At 32.6% G+C, this 20,260-nt stretch overlaps 1 protein-coding gene across 3 annotated transcripts; it reads right to left on the reverse strand.

Moving 5' to 3' along the window:
- Window positions 1-1,608: 1,608 nt before the first annotated feature.
- On the reverse strand, window positions 1,609-10,219 carry LOC134709601 (uncharacterized). Of its 3 annotated transcripts, none has more exons than XM_063569758.1 (4): window positions 10,005-10,219; window positions 6,737-7,061; window positions 6,083-6,187; window positions 1,609-1,789 (listed from the first exon to the last, which is right to left on the reverse strand). In XM_063569758.1, the coding sequence occupies exons 2-4, from the start codon at window positions 7,036-7,038 to the stop codon at window positions 1,636-1,638; spliced, it is 561 nt and encodes a 186-aa protein (XP_063425828.1). In that variant the 5' UTR covers window positions 7,039-7,061; window positions 10,005-10,219; the 3' UTR covers window positions 1,609-1,635. The 3 variants fall into 3 exon arrangements, with proteins under 3 accessions (XP_063425828.1, XP_063425830.1, XP_063425829.1); XM_063569760.1 differs by lacking the exon at window positions 10,005-10,219 and adding an exon at window positions 7,197-7,303; XM_063569759.1 differs by lacking the exon at window positions 10,005-10,219 and adding an exon at window positions 7,175-7,280.
- Between the last annotated feature and the right edge of the window lie 10,041 nt (window positions 10,220-20,260).

A 20,260-nucleotide genomic window follows, 5' to 3' on the forward strand; every position in this document is an offset into this window, starting at 1 on the left:
AAGTTGAAATGAAAGACCTGGCGAATTTAAGCCTTTTAAATGGATGTGATGTATGTTTAAAAATCATGGTTTGTTTAGACATTTAATTCCAGTCTTGGTTTTAAATTATTTGCAAGTAAGTTTAAAGTATTTAAAACAAATAATCACTCACAGAAAGACGTCCAATCCATCTTCAAAAGAAAGAAAAAAATGAATAGACAACCTATAACGCACAGAAAATATCATGTATCTGTTTGGGCCGTATGAGTATTTGGACCATACGCGTATGGTCCGGAAAATATTTTATTTGCGATCACAAAATGCACGAAGTCGTCCATTTCTATGTAAATTGGGTCGATTTGAATATTAATAAGATGAATGCGTTTCTGTTGCCAAGTGTTTTTCACAAAGTAGTAGCAGTATAGCAGAACAGTTTTACCAATACAATACCGTAAATGCATGCAAATTTTACAAGGTTTAATCCAAATAGCTTTCTTACTATCCAATAACTTTCAAGTACGAAAAAGACAGGGCAGAAGTATATTTTGTCTATATGTTATGTATTCGCACAACTTTTGAAAGTGGATTATGCATTCGTTCTAAAATAAATTTTCTGACCAGATAAAAAAGTTAAAAGATGACATTATTCGACAATCGCAATTGTTAAATATCGTTGACGTCCGAAAAAGATAATCAATCAAAATATGCACTGCAATTTTTAAAGCCAGTAAGTCATTCTTTTTTCAAAACACAAATTCGAATTATTTTATTTAGGCGTTGAGAACCTTTGGTTTAAATGTCTATACTAAGGACGTCGTGATCTATGGGCGTTATAGACGAACATTCACCTAATCTGTCCCAGTCAATGGGAAATTAAAGTGCACCAATCAATGTCCACAGCCACACTGTTACGAATACGATTCTATGTACAATATCATGTTCTGTTCATGATGAGCCTTATAAAGCCGCGCGTCTGGGATACCACGTTTCATCTCATATAGCACCACCAGCCTAATTGTCATCACTAACTACTGTGTTGACATGAAATATTATTGATATTATTCATTTTCTGTAAATCGTTTATAAAATGTTGAGAAATATCAGTCTTTTCGTATCACGCCTAAGTTTGGGATTTTGACTGTCCTAAAACTTTGTATTGGGTTTTGATTGACAACTGGTTTGCACAGAGCCCCCATAAGTCTTATACAGACGAAATGCCCGTCTGGCATATCAAATTATTACCCTGGTATCGTTGATGATGTATGTGATCGGATTAGCTTGAATTTATTATTTTAACGCAGATACCCGTATTGTCAATAATTGTCTTTTACTAACTAGTTATTTGAACGCATTCAAATCATACAATTCATTTGATTTAGTTTGGCAATCTGAAGTGGTTTCGCGTTAGAAAACAAATTGAAATAAAAGAAGGATGTGTCTGAGAACCCCAGTCAAGCTTGCTGATAATATGTGAAAAAAATTAGAGACAGAAGGACGAAAGAATGGATGGACGCAAAGTTGAACCAACAAATGGACATGAAGAGGGGCGGGGTGTCCAGGGCAAAACATAATGCTCCCTTCGCCTATAGGTGTGGGGCTTTAAAGCTATTCCAAAATGAAAAAATAAAATTAAAAAGTCTATGCTTTATTTTTCTTTTAAGAACTGTTCACACATTTACAGTATCGTGGATAACTTATGGGAATGAATCTAAGTTGAGGGATATATAACATGTCCTCATCAACCACAAGAATCCATGTGTGGTAATCGTCCTCCTTCTGACAGGTTCCCGAAGTACAACTGGCACTTGCTCTGAAAATATAACAGATACCACTGAAAATCATAATTTCAAGGGTTGTCCTTCTTATTTTTGACAAATGTGTTCTGAAATCTCTATATTCATAGTATTTGGAAAAGCCATGTCTTGACTAAATCACGTATCAGACGACATCAAATGTTTATGCCGGTTTCTATATATCATTTAATCATTTCAATCAAGGTTGGCTTATTGTGTTTTAGCTAGGGTTTGTCTGCTACAAGGAAAAAAATAAAAAGATATGGATTTATGGTAACTATTGTTTCAAATAAACAACTAAACTTATAACATTTGCTGTTATGAAAATGTCTTTTAATTCATATTTTGTTATTCCTAAAGCGATTTTTATTTGTTAACTGTGCGTTATATGTTATTGTTTTTTTTTATTTACGGAATGACTGTTATATTTTTTACTGTCTATGAAGAAATAACATGTTGTTTTGAATAGAGAGAAAAAATATAAGTCATTCCTTATAATTTAATTCTAAATTCCATTTAAAGACGGAGTAAATAAAAAAAGAACGTTGGTGTCATGATAAAATACCGTCTCTGAGCTGATAGACAAAACACTGTCAGCTGACGGGGGGCTTTATAATTTTCTAATCGGTGTGAGACAAGGCTCTGTGTTGAAGATCGTACTTAGACCTATAATGGTTTTACTTTTGCATATTATGACTTCGATGCAGAGTTGTCTCTTCGGCACTCATACCACACCTTCTTATATCACGTTTTCTTAATGACATTGTTTCATATCGGAGCCTTTTAGAGTCGACTATTCAGTATGGGGTTGTTCTCATTGTTAAAAGGCCACAAGACTGCCTATAACTGCTTACATTCCTTTGAATTGATCTTTTTAGTTGAAAGTCTCATTGATTATAATACCACATCTCCTTATATTTATATCATATCAAATTTGTGGTAACATCAACTAAAAAGTAAAATCAAATAAATACCGAACTCTGAGGAAAATTCAAACCGGAAAGTACTTTATCAAATGGCAAAACTAAAAGTTCAAACACATCATACGAATAGACAACAACTGCCATATTCCTGACTTGGTACAGGCTTAATTGTGTAAACCATTGAACATATGTCATATCAGGGTTTAATCCTAAGTTAACGATTCACTGAACAAAGTGCGAGCGGAGCAGGATACCAAGTGACACAGAAATTAACGGCTATAGGTCATCGTACGGTCTTCAAAACTGAGTTAAACCCATACCACATAGTCTGTTAAAAGAAAAGTCCCCGAAATGACAAATTAAAAATATTTAAACGATAAAAATCACAGCCTTATTTAAGTAAAATATTGAACGAAAAACAAATATTTAACACAGCAACAAACGTAAACCACTGAGTTACAGGATCCTGACTCGGTATGGCAGTTGTTTTCAGATTGTTCGTTTCTATGTGTGTTGGCGTTAGCTTTTTTGCACTTCACTGCTCCTGATGTTCCTTTGGTGGTTAATGCATTTCCTCAATTTAAGTTTGTAATCCGGATTTATTTTCTCTCAGTCGATTGCGTACTGATAATGTGTATCATATTACCAACATGTTTTATTGTTCTTTCATTTGTCTTTGTTCTATTATTAATATTACTTTTACTGTTCAATGGTTTTATGTGATATCTGTTTGACGTGGCTCGGTACTTAAACATCTCGTCAATGTGTTTGTATTGGACTTCATTTTTCGGTGGTTTGTTTTGTATATGCGACTCTTTGTATTTCTTTTGTTTTTATAACGTTACTATGTGCTTTAAGGTTTATATACCCTTCTGTAGCCATTTTTGTACGAACTTTTCAAACTTCAATTGTATCAAAACTACAGATATAATAAATAATAGAGATAGACCATTTTGTACATGTTCCAAGGGGAAACTTGATGCAAAGCATTATTTTTTTACTATTCATTGCATTTAATAGAAAAAGAGGACTTTGTGGCAAATAAATCAAGATTATAAAAGAGAATATTAATTGAAATGGCTTAACTTAATCAAAAGAAATGAATACATTCTAGTGAACATACACTAGACGACTAAATTTTATCTATGACACAATGTTAATACAAAATCAACAAGTGAAACTGTGAGCTACTGCTGACTGATGATACCCCCGCCGCAAGTAGATAATATAAATAGTGTAAAAATATGCAAGTGTTCGGTAAACAGGAAGTTGTCGAGTGATGAATCTGAAAACGCATCACACGGTATAGCTGACTTGTAAAAATCCGGAAACCAAATTTCAGAAATCCTTGTATTGTAGTTCCTGAGAAAAATGCGACGAAAGTTTCATGGGACGGACTGACTGACGGACAGACTGACAGACAGAGGTAAAACAGTATACCCCCCTTTTTTCAAAGCGGGGGTATAATAAAATAAGGAGTGAAATGTTAAAACAATATTAGAAAGTAAACTATAACTGGGGAATAAAATGATTTATTATGCTTCATGTAAAAATGCCAGATTTTGATTGGCTTATACGAAGGTGTTAATTTACTCTATCAAATAGCTAAGCGGGTGACGATTTTTTTTTAATGTTACCCTCTCATGCAGAGCCTCAATTGGTTTCTTCAAATGGTTACCAGCATGTATAACTGTCACATGTGCGCTTGAAAGTAACGAAGATAATCAAATACTGTAAGATCCTAAATGACACCGATTTTAAATAAAACCAACAGGCGATGTTTGCTGAAGTGTCAGAGGATGATATACCCGATTTACTTGAATTAAAAGACTCAAAGTCAACAAAAAGATGCATACCACATAGTCTTAAGAGTTTCTGTGGTTTCCTCGGGGAAGACAATGAATTTGAAACATTTGATAAACCAAAATTGAATGAAAAACTGAGATTGTTTTTTGCTTCGTTGCGAAAAACTGACGGGAATCACTCAATGCTATTCAACTTCGTACTTTATTTGGCCTTTTTAACTTTTTTGGATTCGAGCATTATTAATGAGTCTTTTGTAGACGAAACGCGCGTCTGGCGTATATACAAAATTTAGTCCTGGTATAGATGAATTTATTTTAAAAAGTCTACCATCACTAAATAAAGGTACGGCTTGACAATATTTGAAAGAACATTGTTCCAGAGACATTACAAAAGATGTTCAATTCACAGGTTAAATATTGAAAACAACACGTTATTAATTTCTTGCGTCCGAAGCGCTTTTCTGGATTTACCTTCATCAGGAACGCTCAAAGCCAAACATTTGAAATCCAAAGATGTATAAGTACCGAAACCGTTGAAGAGCTATATATAAAAAACACCTAAAATAAATAGCCAAATGCATCTAGAGCCAACTTTGCCTGAGGGAATTGGAGCCTTAGTTTCTTAATAATTCAAAGGATGTCTTCAAGGCTGTTGTTGTTAACTTAAAGAAAAAAGGGTATGCCCCTACTGACCACAAACCCCCATTTCTAAAGAGGACCTGCAAAAGCTTTATTACACTAATAGTATTGCAATAAATACGACAAAAACCTTATGGATTACAAAAGAAGGTATGGTTTGACATAATATTCTATTTGTGCAGGAGAGGCAATGAAAACCTGAGATCTATGAAAAAAAACCATTTGCTATTACAGATTTAAGTGGAAGAGAGTATGTGTATCAAGAAATAGATGAATATAATAAAAATCATCGTGTTGAAGCTTCCCCTAATGATACCGTCGGTGAAGCCAGAATGTTCTCAAGAGTAGGTGATCCTCTGTGTCCAGTATTATCATTTAAATTTAACTGACACAACATGGTATTGTAAAGCTCCTTTGGGGGGGGGGGGGGACAGTTTAGCAGTAATGATGCAAGAAAATTCTGACAAGGCTAAACTTTCTAGAAGGTACACGGAATACTCTATACGCGCAACTTCCATTACTGCAATGGACGAAGCTAGGCACATAATGCGAGCCAGTGGACATCGAAGTGAAGCCTCTATCCGTAGTTATTCTAAAAGACTAAGCGAAAACACGCAAATAAGTTATATAAACACTCGAATAAGTTATATAAACACCGTAAGATGGTGCCAAGGATAAAAAAAGTAAAATTAACAATTAAGTGTATTTTCCAAATTAGTTCTATACAGGGGTGGCATAGTTTGTGAGCAAAACAGTCAAAAGAGAAAAACGAACCATTGCATTGATCGACAATATTTGTTTGGGTACGTTTCATTTAAATTTCAAAATGATAGATTCTCTAACTTGAATTGGAAAACGTCTTGTACATAACAACATAAAGTAAAACGTCAATTCCTGATTACACGAAACATTACGGTGATCTTAGTTTGATTGTGTTACTTACGGACAATCTCCAACGAACAAAAATTGCCATCCACCCATTGGGTGATATACTTCATATTCCTTGCTGTTGTAATCCACTTTCAATGGAGCCACTGCAGAAAACGCACTGTAGTAAAAGTGAGAATATAACATTACACGGTATTCTATACTTATGAATAGGTTATTAAAGTTAGATATACATACTGATTAAAGGAAAATAAGAGTCAATAAGACACTACAATGAAAATTAAATATATTAACACTACGTAAATTTTCTTATTTGAAAATTAGTCATATTTATTTCTTCAGTTGACGCTATATGTGATTGATTATCACAAAGGTTCTAACTTTAAGTAAAAATAATCAGAAAGCAATTGTTAAAGCATTAATGAGAAAAAATACGACGAGTCTACATTAGAAAGTAACTAAATTAAGTTTACCGACATTACAAAATTCAATTTGCTGTAGTTCATATTTGTTCCCTTGATGAAGTACAGACTTGTTCCCTTGATGAAGTACATACTTATTCCATATGCTGTAGTACAGATTTATTTCCTATGATGAAGTACAGACTTATTCCATATCCTGTAGTCCTGACTCATTCTATATGTTGTAGAACAGACATGATAATTTCTTAACATTTTTTTTTATAAACAATCGATTAAGATTTACTCACGTTGAACAACATGCCGAACATTCAGATCTTTTAACACGAATGTTGTCAAACCAACGTTTTGATCGCTTTAAACACACTGGTGGTTGGGTATATTTAGTCCAGAATACTTTTACTGCTTCTGGCTTGATGTGTGCTGCAGAATAATTATTTTCGCTATTCTTAAAATTCATTATTTGATTTTCGGTAAATGCCATCTTTTTAAACACATGTTTGTTTTTAGACAACCATCTCTTTGACTCTTTGCTCATACTGTTTGTACAAAGTAACATTGCTGACCACAGCACTATTCTGACTTTAAACATAGTTCTGTTTTTTCCTTAAGTAGCTGAAAATATGCGTATGCAAATCATAAATAAATTGAAACGGCAATGAAAATAAGACATAATAGTAATAATTAAATATGTATTTTGAAATATTATATAAATTAATATTCCATACCATAGTATAAATAATGACGTACTAAAATGACTAATATTCGTTGTTTATCCAACCTGTATCGCTATTTGAACAAAGTCAGCATATTCACGTGTATGTCCAAATGAAAGGAGAAAGCATATTAATTCAATGTACACATTTGTGAATTGTATAAGTTACGGAGTGGGTGTGGTACATGTAGTCACGCATTTGAATCAGGTTGTGAACACAATGGATAAATAAAAAATTATGAAATTTAATATCTGACAGTGCATTGATTATCTTTAATATCTATCAGTTTCATTAAACAGTAATATCCTTGTAAGGAAATCTGTCGTATTTAGGAAAAATCAAATTTGATTTTAGTGAAAAATGATAAATTTGAGGTTTGTCTTTTATATTGCACGAAATCTTAAGACATGCGTTTCATTGACTTATTAAACATTCTTGATCGTATTTATAAAAAGGGCAACAGTAGTATGCCGCTGTTCAGTAGTCATAATTCGATTAATCGTTATTGATTATGGAATACTTTTAATTTTGTTTTACAGAAACGTCCAAAATTGTATACTCCGTTTATATTTATAAAATAAAAAAAATATTTCAGCATATGAAGATGCTATCTTTTGAATACGTAGAATTAGACGACATACCTCAAATGACTGAATTAACATGAATTGACGCGACACATTCCAAATTTATGTATGTTACAGTTACCATGATAAAATATTTATCTTAATCTCAAAATGAAATTTGTTTTTAAATTGCTATATGATCAATGCATACAAGAGTGCCAGTAAGTTGAATGATTTTTTTATAAATATAAACGCCCCTTGCACGAACTAAATATTTGAAGGTAAACACAACTTTTGAAAAGTCTGAAAATGAATTGATTCTAGTGTACCTGTAGATATAGTATCAACATCTTTAAACGACACATCTACATTATGGTGTAACACCACTAATTCGGGCCCGGCCAGAAAGCACATACCAGAAAGTAGTACATATTTAACACAAAATAGTTCCTACGCATGGACATAACTTTCAAAATGTTTAGAGTATTTTATTAATTTTGGTATCAAATTAAAGCTCCATGACTGGTGATCATTGTAGAACAATTTTTGACTGATAAATTTGAATAATAAAAAAATGGCATGAAATTTAAAAAGGAGGGTACATTTTGCCTTTTTGTCAGATCGGAAGTACCTGTTTTGGTACATCCGAAGTTCGGGGAACCAGTTCTTTCTTATATGCCATGTAAGGTATGTTGATTTTTTCAGTACAGGACACCAGAAGGTGTTGCTTTGACATGCAATGATTGTCACTTTATTTGAACTTAAGATAAAAGAGCTGTGATCACTCGAAGTTGAGGAATTTAACATAGAAAGCAATGGGACCATTAATTAGTGGTGTACTTCCTTATATGATTAAAGTTTGAAATTTAATTTAAGAAATTATTTTGTAATGTTTCTTTCTTTAAATCTTAAAAAATGTATTACAGATAGAAAAGGGCTACATCTGAGGTTTCGACTAGTTTGAAAAGTCTTTTTACACCAGCAGTTTTTACCAAATTTGGATTTAAAAAAAAGAAATTAATGTACCAAAGTATATTTTATCCCTCTTTTTATTAAAAATTTCAATTTTCAAATAGTTTTGCACCTAACAAAAAAAAAAACACCTAACAATTCTGTTCTTAAAACATTAAGAGTTGTATGTGCATAAATAAACTCATCATAGATACCAGGACTGAATTTCGTATTTACGCCAGACTCGCGTTCCGTCTACAAAAGACTCACCAGTGACGCTCGAATCCAAAAAGTTAAAAAGACCAAATAAAGTACGAACTTGAAGAGCATTTTAGGACCAAAATTCCTAAATACAGCTAAGGTAATATATGCCTTAGTTAGAAAAGCCTTAGAATTTCAAAATTTGTATGAACTCGTGTCGCATCTATTCTTGCAAGATATGAAGGTTGTGAAACACTGCTAAAACATCTATAAAAAATATATTGTCACAGCATACATTATCATACTAATATTGTTTCGTGTTGAAACCCTGTGGTGAATACATTATGTTCTGCCATTTGACTTTGAAGCTTATTACTATGTATATTTGAAAATATGAAAAACTGTATCATCAATTCTCATATAACATAAGTGTAAAAGGTACAAATAAGGACTAACAAACTCATAAGTTGAAAACAAACTGCTTCATCATCTCAATTACGTTAAAGGAGGGACGAAAGATACCAAAGGGACAGTCAAACTCATAAATCTAAAACAAACTGACAAAGCCATGGCTAAAAATGAAAAAGACAAACAGAAAAACAATAGTACACATTACACAACATAGAAAACTAAAGAATAAACAACACGAACCCCACCAAAAACTAGGGGTGATCTCAGTACAATAGTATTTGTTAGTCTGGCAAGTGCTCTAAAAACATCTTTCCAAATCACTTAGACCGAATGTAAGCATTCCGGACTTAAGAGGTACTGTAAACTTACATTGTGAAAAAGTTGTAAATACAAAAAACAAATCACAAGATGTATTACGAATAAAAAACAAATGTTATTTGTAAGAAAAAAATCAAGTGTTTATTAATATCGAACACTTATGAAGAAAAATGTATATGAAATTTAAAAATTGAAATTCTCTCACTTAAAATATATATTCAATGTCGAATCAGGTGGATACGCTAAAATAAATACATTCATAAAGTAAAATTATTAGATTTAGTATTTAGTGCACCGTTAATGAAGGACAAAAATCATATAGATGAACAATTATTTAATGTGAATATATAAAAAACAAAATATTTAAATTTTATCAATACTTCGTGTTTACATCTTACCTCTCTTTAGTAGATAACTTATAATGATCTGATAACCGTAAACATACGTATTTATAAGTCGTTAAGTCCTAGGGCAAATGAGCATCACTGGGAATAAATATACCTTATGTAATATGATTTTATAGTTTCCGGCTTTTTGTTTAAATTGTTAATATTAGTAACGAACAACTATTTTTTCAATAATCTCTATTTTTATTTTGGTCATAAAACTATACTTTGTAACACTTGCTTGTTTAAAACTAAAGTTTTCGATGATGAAATTTAAATGCATTTCAAGTATCAAATGTAATGATATGTGTTAACACGGAAATAAGACGGTAAACAAGGATGACTGAACAAAAGACCCAGGGTACTAACATATTTGTTTGTTTTAGCAACGATTGACCAATCATGACAATTTATGGTTGAAATGACTGCGTCATCTACATTTTAACAATGTATGAGAAAATGTCTAAATTTGTTTTAGGATCGCTAGACAAATATATTTAAAAACTTGTATTAATTAAATACCATGGTTGTTTTTAGTTATTATATCAGACGCGCGTTATATGCACATATATGTTTACACAAGATTATTGATTGTTGGTTGCTTAACGTCCAGTGGCAAATAGTTCATGTATTTCCAGGAAGAGAACAAGTTAACAATAAATACAATATAAAGATCTTACAATAGACGCTATACAGAATACAGTTAGGGAAATTTCAAATGTCGGGCTAATAGGGGTAAGTTGGATAGGGACATAATGTAGCCTTTGCAAAAGGCTAAATAACCACCCCTCACACAGTTGTTGCAAGGGTTCTTAACGTGCAAAGAGCGTATCACCCACTGTACACGAGACATTCTGACCGGACGTGGTGGCGTATTTGATACATCCCACAAAGTCAAATGGACGCCCTACTTAGGTGAGGGTTCTACGGGTGAACACCAGTGGTAAGCATATTGCTTTACTATAGTAATCATTGTTGGGTCTGCATAAGGATCGTCAGATTCATACTTCAGACCCGATTAAAACAAAATTATTAGGTTAAATCAAACACGTAGCTGTGGAGCTTTAAATACCACAAATTTTGAAAAGTTGTGGTATTAGTTGACAAGTTGTCATTTTGAATGTTTTTTCGTGAATATACATCAGCGTTTTTCCTTGTCCAAGTCATTGTACTACGGAACAATTCCTGATATATTTCAACGAACGGTACATATATACGCCTCCTATTTCTTTTAATATAAAGTCTTACAGTTATTGTGTCTTTAATATTGACCAATTGATTGCATACGATGTTAGTGGGTTTTTAAGTACAATTAAATTACACAGTAATAACCTTATTATTTTTGTGAACAGTTTTAACACAATCGATTTGATTACCTTGTAATTGTGTTTTACTGAGACAACTATGTCCCTCAAAGCAGTGATTGTCTTTACACAAAAGTTACCGAGTTTTGTAAAGACATAATTTTCTTTGTTAACGTTTTCTCAACAGATATTTGTAAGACAAATTAAAAATTAAAAACAATCAGACAATAAGTAGATGTTAGGAAGTGAAGAAATGGTAGTCTGCGAAATCTCGATAGATTCATTAGTCAGTTTTCCCCACAGCATTCAAAACAAAAGAATCGCTACTAACAGAAATCTTTTATATGTTGATTAGTCTTAGTTAACATCGTATCATATACGCAGTAGTCATCGAAATTTTTACAGATGACAGGTAATAGGTTTGATGTTAGACAAAACAACAGCCGTTTCAATTTTGTGGAAAAGAAGTTGGCTGTTGGAGTTCTACTGTTTCTGTTTATCTTCCAGTTTTCAGATAATTTGCAAATGCTTCAATGGAATCAAAGTTATCCGTCCTTTCCGAACTAACAGTTACAGTCTTTTTTTAATAGTTTTCAATTAATTTACCACAAATATGTAAACAAATTCGTCCGTAACAGATACGAAATTATGCATATATATAGTCATTTATGGCCGGATGAAGTAATGTTTCTGATATTGCAAATCTTTGGTTAAACGTGATTAGATGGACCAGTGTCCAAATGCATGTTCGCAACTGTAAGATTGGTGCTTTTTAAAATACTGGTTATCTCGCCTACATCGATGTTGTTTTGTTTCGAAGGGTCTCATTAGAGATTTTTTTGTCATTTCAAAATTTCTACATACTTCTTAACTAGAAATATTTTGCAGTTCATTTCATATATTTTAGTTTCTGTTGAAAGTGATCCCGATAGTCAATGCTTCATGGATATTACAGTGCACTTTTAATTATATTAAATGTTCTTCAACTCAATATCATCAGAAACAAGAATAATTGAAGGTAGTTAAACATTACATCATGTTTGCTCGCGTTTTAACTTGATTGTTACAAATGAATGGTTAAACTTTATGCTATCTGTTTTCATTAAATCAAATAAATCCCATAACAATTCTTTAACGTTCCAACAATTAAAATTTAACACTTTCTTAAGTGCTAGGCAATTCATATAGCTTAAAGTATGAAACAATGGTAATCAGATTACAAGAAAGCACTACTATTAACGTTATAGGACTTGTTCTGTATTATCAAGCTCGTTATTCTGTTTATATTTATTTATTACAATGGAGATAGTTGTGACCTATTCAACAATGAAACTAATACAGTTAATAAGATACAAAGATCATGATAGCACAAGTTATCTGATAAAACAGTGACAGATAGAAATAACAGTGACGTAACAAATGTTATTGTGCTTCCAAACAATAAGGATTCACAATGGCTGCCAAGAACTGTTGTACCTTTCTTCAACCACCAAGGAGTGTAAATCAGGGCGGACAGTCACCAGTGAATACACGAGATCTTCTATTTGAACAATTTTAAACAAGTCCTCTTATTTTCAAAGAGGATTTGTTCAAAATTGTTCAAACAGCGATCCATCTTTATGATTTTATAACACCTAGTGCAATTATCCATATGCTAGAATTTGTCTTTTTAAATATATAATTCCTTGGTATATATAACGAAATGATTTAAAAAAAAAATTGGGTAGCTTTCCAGTAACATACAGCAAAACATATAAAGGATTATTATAATTTACATAAAAGTGTGGCTACTGAAAGTTTCAAGCTAGTGATAACACATACACAAAACCAAACGATGAAACAAAGAAAACAACTATTAACTTGTTTACAATTTTCTATATCAGTAATGACCAGTAACTTTATGGCTTTGGTTTTTGTTGTTAAAGAATTTATGCGACACATTCCTATTACATATTGCCTTGGTGATTTGTCCAATTTAGAAACTCAAATTGATATTAATAGAAGCAGTCCAATACACGGTAACGAGACATAAATCTAAAGATAAATTTTCTTTATACTACGCTTCATAAAATCATGGCTTGCTTCTGAAAACAAAAACAATATTTCAATCCATAACGGATGATAACCTACAGAATGTGATGGCGTTGATCGTCCTTGAATATAACTAGGGGAGTGGTGTCACTGACAAAACTATTCATAGACCTAATGGGTAACCCCTGGGTTGCAGGTAGCTCGCTTGGGACCTGCACATAAAGATAGTGGCGTGGATTAACCTGTTTGCGATCGCTAAACCCTCTTATAACCTAAACAGGGTTGTAATACCACAATAAAAGAACGAATTGTAAAATTTAGTTTGAAAGAGTTTGGTTAATCTCATTTCATACATAGCAGAAAAACACATAATGTAAATCACATGATGAAAAACACATAATGAAAAACACAAAGTATCGATCTACAAGTGTTCGCAGTAGCTTAAAGCTATTTCAAAGCCCAGTTTCAACTAATTAATAAACCATGATGCCACAAACTTAAATGCCGATCAGTACACCGCGATGGATTGAGTGTAAAGACGTTATAGGAGTTATCAAAAACACGAACATGTAAAATACCTAAACATCAGTATCGACAGGATGTAGGACCATACAAGTGTTTATATCTGTAAAACAATTCATGTTATTATATATTATTACTCATTTTATGGTAAGAAAATTTTATGAGTGATCATGGTTTTAAAAATTTGTTTTGTCTTAATTTGATGCCTATTTATTTTATACAGTTTATCAACGTATTTTATAAGAGTAAGACAGCAAATATAACATATGGAGTAGGGTCTGTTAACCTTTCCTGAGCAGCCGATATCCTCTACTGTTTTTTTTTTGTCTAGTTCATATTTCTCGGACTATATTCTTTTATGTAGTGTTTCGTGGATTGTTTTGTCTCTTTGTCGTTTTTTATGCCATGACGTTGTCAGTTTTTCTGAGAAATGAGTTTTAAATGTCCCTTTGGTATCTTTCACTGATGAGACTTTTGTTGACGAAACATGCGCCTGGTGTCCAAATTACAATCCTGGTATCTATGATGAGTTTATTTGTAAACTTTAAGAATGAATTGAATTCATAAAGAACATTTTTGTACATTTATATGAATCGTATCTTAATTTATGAACTATATATAAAACATCAGCGTCAACATTAAAATGTGATAGCCTATTTGTAGTAAGATGTCTCCTTCTAAACCAAATCTTTGTATCTATGAAAAGAATGCAGTTACTGGCATTTGGTATTGTTCACAGTACACATGTTTAGTCACGAATACAAGTCTGGTAAAGTTGAGTATTTTCTGAAAAAAAAATGGGAAACGTAGAGGTTCATGTAAAGCTTCAAAGTACAAATTCGTTATTAGGTCTCGTAATTTTTTTTGCAGTAAAATTATGCAATATAAAGTAATTATAGGATTTCCTTTGTGAATATTTCAATGAAATATGTTCGTGTCTTAGAGCAATTCTAAATGTGAATAGGTTGAACAACGGTTAAGGTTTCAGAGATATCCCACAAATAGCCCACATTTACTATAACATCATTTTCTGAGGAATTTTTCAGAACACAATTTTTTGAATCTAGAATTTTCCCGTATGACATTACTTTTATCTTACAAATGCAAGAGGGACGAAAGATACCAAAGGGACAGTCAAACTCATAAATCTAAAACAAACTGACAACGCCATTGCTAAAAATGAAAAAGACAAACAGAAAAACAATAGTACACATGACACAACATAGAAAACTAAAGAATAAACAACACGAACCCCACCAAAAACTAGGGGTGATCTCAGGTGCTCCGGAAGGGTAAGCATATCCTACTCCACGTGCGGCACCCGTGGTGTTGCTTATGTGATTACAAATCCGGTAAATAGTCTAATTCGGTAGGTCAAATTCATGAAAGGGAAGGGGATTGTAGTTACGACGTGAGGAACATATCCGATATCATTTATGAAATGGTTATTCCATAACGGTCAACCAACTCGTGATGGCGTCCGTAAAATTTACGAAGGGATGATTTCAACTTCACCATTTTGAACTCTTGATTTAATAGCTTCCTTGTGAGCAGTAACCCTCTATCAAGAAAATCATGATAGGAAATGCAAGCACGGGAATATGGTATCAATTGAGAGATATATACCCCGTATGCAGGTGCTGCTGTAATGTTGCTACTAAGAAATGGAAAGTTCACAATTGGAAAGCTGAAATCATCTCTTTTGTCGTAAAGTTTTGTCTGCAACATTACATAACCTAAAATAATCGAGATATTATTTCGATGAGTTCAGATGGGGATGATATGTTAATCCCTTCAATGTAGTGGTAACAATTTGTGAACGTTATAGTTGCTATAAATGTCTGAAATGGTTATTTTATCCACACCTGTATTTATAAATTTCAGTTTTTGAAAGAACCTCTTCATTATAAATGTATGAAAAGAGTCCATACAGACAGAAGGTATATTATAATTAGGAAAATTCATAGATAGACATTTTAAAACATATATGCACTCTCAATCTTACTTTAAAAAAATCTGTAACAATTTTAACGGCGTTCTGTCTAGGCAATAAAAGTTAAGGAATGAATGCACCGTGTCAACTGTTGTTCTTGAATATAAGATCATGTACACTTGTGTTAATTTTTGTTATCCTTATGGAAATGTTTTTATTCTTCTGTCATACATACATCTAAAGAACATTCACGTGACTAGTTGAAACACATTACACAACAGGAAAAGTTGCAGGTCAAGTTAAGATAGAGTCAGCAAAACCTCTGTTAACAAGCTATGCTAATATTAACTATGAAAACCAAATGATCCCCACTGTTTATCATTACCCATATACAATGTATGACAACAATACATGCACTTTTGTATCTACAGACAACATGTCTAGTCATTTGTTCAGAAACTCAAAAGATTTCAACTGAAAATGAAGGTTATGTAAGTGACTCGTCAATCTTTATTACATAGAATAGTTCAAACGATACAATGCTGCTTCTGCAGACGACAGTACAATCGTTCTAAGTCACAGACGTCCTAAGATTGTTTTATAAAAATACAACAGCTGATTAAAATGAGTGCACAATGTTTTGATGAAAATGAACAAGTAAAAAATTCTTTCCTGGCAGCTGAAATAATTATTAGGACAATGCTTAGATCTTATGTATCAAACACAGATATCCGTCTGAGGAAATTATTGATACAACGTTTAACAACTAAAAGTCAAACCATAATAAATATAACTTAAAATTTAAACTTACTAATAATTTTGCTTTCATCGAAACTACATGACTGTGCAGTTAGATAAAATTATCAAAGCTTTCTGCAATGACTATTTTAAATGAAACCAATTATATTATTTTAAAGCTCAAAGGATCATTCAAACAGCATTGGTAAAAATAACGCAAACGAAATTCCAAAACAATATACCCATTCCATTATTTGTGAACTTATAAGTTAAGTTGTTAGTTCTCTGCGATCTTGTTCACACAAACGTTGACAAAATTACATTTCTGGTCTGTAGATCTACACGTGAGAACATCTTGGAGGAAATAACGTTTGGCATATAAAATTTACTGCTTCATTGACAATTCTGAAAGCTTACATTTTCATACAGAATTTGCTTTCAGGTTTTGTAATTACGTGTGTTCGAGGAAACCAGTTGAAAACTACTTGTTAATTGTTTGGTAATTGACAACCAGTTCCATATCCTGTTAGATAAATACTCTTGAACAAATCAAAAGAATGGATAACAACTGTCATATTCCTGACTGGGAACAGGTATGTAGAAAATTCCGGATTGAACCTGGTTCTAAAGCTAGCTTATCTTCTCACTTGTATGACAGTCGCATTAAATTCCATTGCATTGACAACAATGCGTCAACAAAACAAAGACAAACACTGTAATAGGTAAAAAAAAAAAAATCAACAAATGTTTAACAAAGAAGCACAAACAGGCATATATTAAATTTAACAACCTCGTCCATTGCTTTCTTAATTTTGTATTTTATTTATGTATGCTTAATCCACCAATAAAGATTGAAAGAGTTAAAGTACTGGGATCGGATGGTTATATTTACATAAAGTCTGACGTAGAATCGTGCGTTTGACGATAGAATGTAAACGTCACACAGGAAGAGATATAACATCATTTTGCCGTTCAAAGTATGAAAAGAATATAATCTAATATAGTTCTTTTATGTATATCCTCTGCAGAATGTAAACCAAAAGTTTACCTTATCCTTCTTGTCGCTTATCTATATGCTTATTGTTAATTTTTTCCAAAAATCATTATGTATAAAAGAACACAAAAGGGTATATAGACATATTATTAGGAAATACGAAAGACAAGATATACAATTTTTAATAGAACAATAACATAATGGCAGGATGTTAAAGTACAAAGCCACGTCAAATGTATATCACAAAAACACAGTAAAAGTAATATTAATAAAGACAAATTAAAGAACACTACAACACTTTATTGATATGATAAACAACGTCAGTACGCAGAATCTATTCTTCAATACCATCGTGTATTATTTTTGAAGTTAATACGGAATATTAATCAACAAGTTTTTGGTTTATAAATATTTTTGATTTGAGCGTAACTGATGAGTCTTATGTGGACGAAACGCGCGTCTGGCGTACTAAATTATAATCCTGGTACCTTTGATAACTATTTACACCACTGGGTCGATGCCACTGATGGTGGACGTTTCGTCCCCGAGGGTATCACCAGCCCAGTAGTCAACACTTCGGTGTTGACATGAATATCAATAATGTGTTCATTTTTATAAATTTCCTGTATACAAAAATTTGAACTTTTTGAGAAAAACTAAGGATTTTCTTATCCCAGGCAAAGATTTCCTTAGTCGTATTTGGCACAACTTTTTGGAATTTTGGATCCTCAATGCTCTTCAACTTTGTACTTGTTTAGGTTTATGAATATTTTTTTTTGAGCGTCACTGATGAGTCTTATGTAGACGAAACGCGCGTCTGGCGTACTAAATTATAATCCTGGTACCTTTGATAACTATTCACACCACTGGGTCGATGCCACTGCTGGTGGACGTTTCGCCCCCGAGGGTATCACCAGCCCAGTAGTCAACACTTTGGTGTTGACATGAATATCAATAATGTGTTCATTTTTATAAATTTCCTGTATACAAAAATTTGAACTTTTTGAAAAACTAAGGATTTTCTTATCCCAGGCAAAGATTACCTTAGCCGTATTTGGCACAACTTTTTGGAATTTTGGATCCTCAATGCTCTTCAACTCTGTACTTGTTTGGGTTTATACATATTTTTGATTTGAGCGTCACTGATGAGTCTTATGTAGACGAAACGCGCGTATGGCGTACTAAATTATAATCCTGGTACCTTTGATAACTATTTTGGTATCTTTGGATGAACTTTTTTAGAATAAAAGACGAGACGTTCTTTAACATATTCCTGTTTCATCATCTTTATGCGCAGACACTGGTGACGTTTTACAAAGTCTGAGTAGGATTTGCAAGCTCTTGAATGCCGAATAAATTGGGAAATATGTATCTTATGCAGGTGAAGTTGGTATGTTGTTACTAAAGTAGGGGAAATTGATCAGTTCAAAATTGGTTTCGTCTCGTATATCAATTATTCTGTTACTGAGAAGACGGTGTACTTCAAATTCGAGGTGTAAGTCTAAAAATAGCGCAGAAGAAGCTGTGTATGTTGTTTCTTTAATTTCTACTTTTAGGGATATATTAATGAAACCCGATCGGAAAAGTTCGGATTGTTAATGGAAAGAACATCATCAATATATCTGAAAGTGAACTTAATTAACCTCGCTTCTTTAATTTTCTTGTATTTGAAAAATTTCTAAAGGAACGCCGAATCATATGAAAATAAGAAGAGGTCACTATGGAGAGGCGCAAATTTTGTTTCCATAGGAATGCCAAGAATTTGTTGAAAAAAATCTACCTCCAAATTCAACAAATATATTGTCGATAAGAATCTCAGGCATACTGATCACTTGTTCCAGTTCTTCATAAAATGAACGGTATATTTAACAGGTAGGGTCTGCCATAGTGGTAAACCAGGCAGAGAATTAGAGCGAGGTAGATGGGGACGATATTTAGGCCAGAAACAGACCACCAACACGAGGCATCGAATTAAACGTCATCATTTAGACAGGACGTGACTGTATTTTTGAAAACATTCCTTACTGTAAAAAAGCAACATTTCTTTGGCATTTTTTTCATTGCTTGCTTGGAAAAGTGCAGGTGGCAAATTATTTCTTACCGCTATGAATCAATCCAGGGTGCTGAAAACAAATTGAAAGTTAAAATTTATTAAAACTATCGATAACATATTGGCAGCGGTAAAAGGTATAAAACTGATATTTTTTTATGCATTCAATTGAAGAGGAACCGAAATTAAGCTATCTTAGCTTTTCATCTTTTAAAATTGTTATTGCAGAAAGTATATAAGTCTAGAATGACAAGTAATTGTCCTAGCTTTCATTGCGTTTTCTATTGGGAACTATTTCAAATTTATATTGTACAATAACTTATTTCAAAACATGATTGATTCTATTGACGTTAATATGTTACACGTACTGCGTAGATTTTTCTGACCAAAATGCGTGTTTTGTCGATGTCTTTCGTCCAATTTCCTTTCCATTGTGGTGGCATCTTTGCGACGCCAAGTCTAGCTGATTTAGAAATACTAGTGATTTTACCGGACTTTGTATTGGTAATTTCGTCTATAATGGTCATTATTAGTACAGCTTCAGCAAGGTATAACGTAATTATAACAGCGAATGGAATGACAATGAAAGAAAAGTGTTTCCTTTTTTTTACATTTCAGGCTGTCCTACCATTATAAAGAATTGTTCGGTTTTCTTATTTTGCTGTTTATGTCATGAAATGTAGAAACTAACTTTGG

This window comes from Mytilus trossulus, chromosome 3, assembly GCF_036588685.1.
Source record: "Mytilus trossulus isolate FHL-02 chromosome 3, PNRI_Mtr1.1.1.hap1, whole genome shotgun sequence".
Lineage (NCBI taxonomy): Eukaryota > Metazoa > Mollusca > Bivalvia > Mytilida > Mytilidae > Mytilus > Mytilus trossulus.